Here is a 3,709-nt window from a genome sequence, read left to right on the forward strand (position 1 = left end):
ACTGTGTAAATATAATTTGAATGCTTTGCTAAACGTGACGAAATGACTAGAAGAAAATAGATAATACTTTAAAATTTGAAATCATGCGGTATAAAACTTAATCTTGCGAATGGTCTTCCTTTTCAGCTGCGCCAGTGGATACTCCGGGCCTCAATGCTCTAACTCTTCTAACGTCGTACTCCTTGTTATCCTAGTCCCTATCACGATTCTCATCCTCCTCTTCATCATCTTCTTCGTCGTCCTCGTCGTATACTATCGTGTTCGTCTCCACAAACTGGAAGGGTATAAAAAGAGACCATTTCATTACGACAGGAATGCTCGTCGATATGAAGATGTCATGCAGCAGTTGTACTTCACAGAAGATAGGAGACACCAACATCAGGACCTAGAGACCTTCAAGAACAGCGCTATGGGCCTTCGATTCAGTAAAGAAATCAATGTAAGTAGTCATTCCTAAACTAGCAAATCAACGGTTCAGTTATCATATATCATACTAACCTCTGTAGTGCTAGTTTTGTATTTTCTGCACATTATCAATATTCGTGTTAATTAGCTTTGGGAGATGCAAGTGTCTTGTTCTATTTTGAGAAGATGGATGATGCAATATCACATGTGGGCAAAACACGTTGTCAAAGGATTTAGGAACCGAGCAAGGATCGAACCCAGGACGACTCAAATGACAATCCAGAGGCTTCGTCAATATACCTCAGTGAATTCACTTCTATCGATTTTCCAAAACTAGAACAGCATTTGAAGTTATCTTGCAATTTTAGACTTCTACTACTGATTTGTACACTTCAATTTACAGGCTCGTATGCAAGTGAGATCTCAACAGATGGAATTACATGGGCATCACCCATCAGCATCTCACCATGATCCTTCAGATAGGCATCGAAGTCGAACGGACCCGATACAGAGTGGACGAAGCCTTCACGACCGACCAGTGACAGGCGACCAAGGATTCCAGGGACATCGCTCAAACGGTATGCGCAGTCGGGGCAATCCTTCCCTGAGTCACGAGACGGTCAGCAGCAGCAGCAGCGTAGTCTACAACAAGGCGGCCAGAAGGAGCGTGAATGATAGGAACATGGTCTCTTTAGGCAGATCGAGAAACGGGAGTATGCCGTCTGATGTGTACGTAGCTAACGGTTTTAACGACACACGTCTTTAAAACTGGGTTCTGTACAAGCCCATCAAATCAATATCCCTACCAAAATTGTATCACAGGAGAGACCTTTCGGACTGATTGCAAAATTCCTGAATCCGGCTGTAACTTTCTGGGATAGTTGTATGATTTTGATTCATGTACTTTAGGGATGCGCTGAACAATACTGGAAACCTTTCATTTTTAATTGATGTTTTGTACAAGAAACGATATTTATACCCGCCTTTTAATTAAGCCTAGATATTCGCAATTGTTTCTTTTTTTAAAGATTATGTTCATCATACATACATATCTATTTTTTTTAAACTAGTTTTTATTTCGTAATGCAGATATTATAATAAATATTTTACTGCGTGTATACTAAGTTGTTCAAATGTATTCTATTTGTGCACAGAATATTTTTTTAACATGAATTTGTATTTTCTTTTGTTTACATTAAGCTATCTTTGTATAATGGATGTTTATGCTCTTCCTACTCTGCTACTGTACTGTTACTTGATACCAATGTGGATATCTCTTGATTTAGTCTGTTTTACTTCAGTTTTGTGTAAATCCATATTTATGGTGAATGTGTATTTATTTTAGCATAAAAATGAATAACAAAACGAACACTACAATAGTGTGCTCTGGTACACGTCAAGACTTACATCAAAATCAGATTAAAGCGTTGATAACATTACAATAAAAAGAACTGACATATAAATCATATCGTCAAGTAGTGGAGAGACAGATGGGGGCAATGGCTAACCGGTTTATTCATGTTTCCTTCAAAATCAAGACAAGTGAATAAAAACCGACTATTCCAACGTAATCCATCATCTAAATTTGACTTGAAGGATTTTGCGAGGAGGCAGAAGAAATGCTTTCAGGTTCGAGCAAGTGCCGCATCAAGGTAATTCCATTATATGCATCACATCAGACAGGTGAACAAAATTCCTTTTTAGGCTAATAAGGAGTGCCATTTGTCTGCCGCCCCGGAATTCGGTAACTTTTCAATCTGAAATGTTATTTAATCTATACAAAGAAAGACTTACAATCGATACTTGATATAAGTTTTGTATCAGGTTCTGGCTAACAACGTAATTCATTGTTCCTTCATATTAGTGGTAGGATAAGTAAATTGTATGTTTTAGGATTAGAAGAACAAAAATGCATAGTAGACATTTGAGTTGTAATTTTAACCTATATTCAGGTATTTTGTATTTCTTCTACATATACATGTTTTTACACAGGCACTTTTTCATCCATGCATAAATTAAATAGAAATATAATAAACTGTATAAGCAACGAAGCTTTAAAAATACCATACAGTGGTAAGTGGTACATTTGGTTGATATGTCAATAGACAAATACATTATAGTGAGGCAATGGTGCATAGTTGCATAAGCTAATGTAAGCTAACAGAAAGTCTGGTAGTCAAATGGTATCCTATCAGAATTACGTATTGTTTTTATCACGGCCTTTTTCTTGTCTAGGCAAAATAAGAAGAACATGTGATATCGGACTACGAAGTTTTCGATGTACCAAGCTGGATTAATTATATAAACATAATAAATATTTTCGTATGCATCAATAAAGAATCGAGAAAATTGATTATAGTTTTATGTCTACCTTTCAGTTTCAAGTGAAATCCATCGTGCTCTTTTATTTTTATGAACACAACATGGTGCACTACGGCCTACCAAGAGTAGACAATATGAATGTTGAAATTATATTCCATACGTTCTAACAACATTAATTACTCAAATACAATTTGTATTCGTAACTTGGGACTATATAATGATCATTGTTCATGAAATATCCGCTAATATCTTTGAATATGTTCGAAATGGTCAGCAAATGTCCTTTCTTAATCTCCAAACGGTAAAATGTCGTCATACAGTTTCTCACTCTCTTCGTCTACCTTTGTAGTTGGTAGAGGGAGTACGTTCTTTGCTCTTCGAAGCATAGCAGGAGTTCTTGATCTAGTTCTTTCCTTTGGTTTTTGTTTGGGAGATATAATACACCCGTTGACATATCTCGGATTGGACGAAACAGCATGAAGTAGCTGAGTTTTCATGCTATGATCGGCTGTTGGATCGGGTGACAGCGGCGGGATGTCTGATTCGCTTAACCTAGGAGGTATCATAGGACTTGGTGTTTGTCGTAGTTCAATAGAAGGTTTAGATTTTCGTTTCGTCGCTGGACGTCGCGGCTGTCGCATTGAAGAAAATGCTCGAATTGCAGTCGTATAGCCATTATAATCCACCTGACTTATAATTCTTTTAGAACGAGATGACACGAATTTGTTCTCTCCCTTTCTGGGAATGAGGATTCCGTCCAAGATGATTGTGTTCCTGCAATCAAAGCTGTTTAAGTACCATCAGAAGGTAGATTCGCACGATGGGATGGAAGAGGGAATGGATCAGTGTGGGTTCTTCCATGATTACCTGCTTCTGCTAAGATATCACTCTCACGACTGCGATGGTTCTCGCGTTCATATTCCCCATCGTGCTGTCTATTCATCGGTTTTTCGTTTTCTAGAACCACAGCATAAATCGAGTT

General features: G+C 37.7%; 1 protein-coding gene across 1 annotated transcript; it reads left to right on the top strand.

Moving 5' to 3' along the window:
* Positions 1-337: 337 nt before the first annotated feature.
* Positions 338-2,782, top strand: LOC115919438. Its single transcript, XM_030973255.1, has 2 exons — positions 338-439; positions 809-2,782. The coding sequence occupies exons 1-2, from the start codon at positions 338-340 to the stop codon at positions 1,169-1,171; spliced, it is 465 nt and encodes a 154-aa protein (XP_030829115.1). The 3' UTR covers positions 1,172-2,782.
* Positions 2,783-3,709: the final 927 nt, after the last annotated feature.

This window comes from Strongylocentrotus purpuratus, unplaced genomic scaffold (assembly GCF_000002235.5).
Source record: "Strongylocentrotus purpuratus isolate Spur 01 unplaced genomic scaffold, Spur_5.0 spur5_scaffold_6, whole genome shotgun sequence".
Classification (NCBI taxonomy): domain Eukaryota; kingdom Metazoa; phylum Echinodermata; class Echinoidea; order Camarodonta; family Strongylocentrotidae; genus Strongylocentrotus; species Strongylocentrotus purpuratus.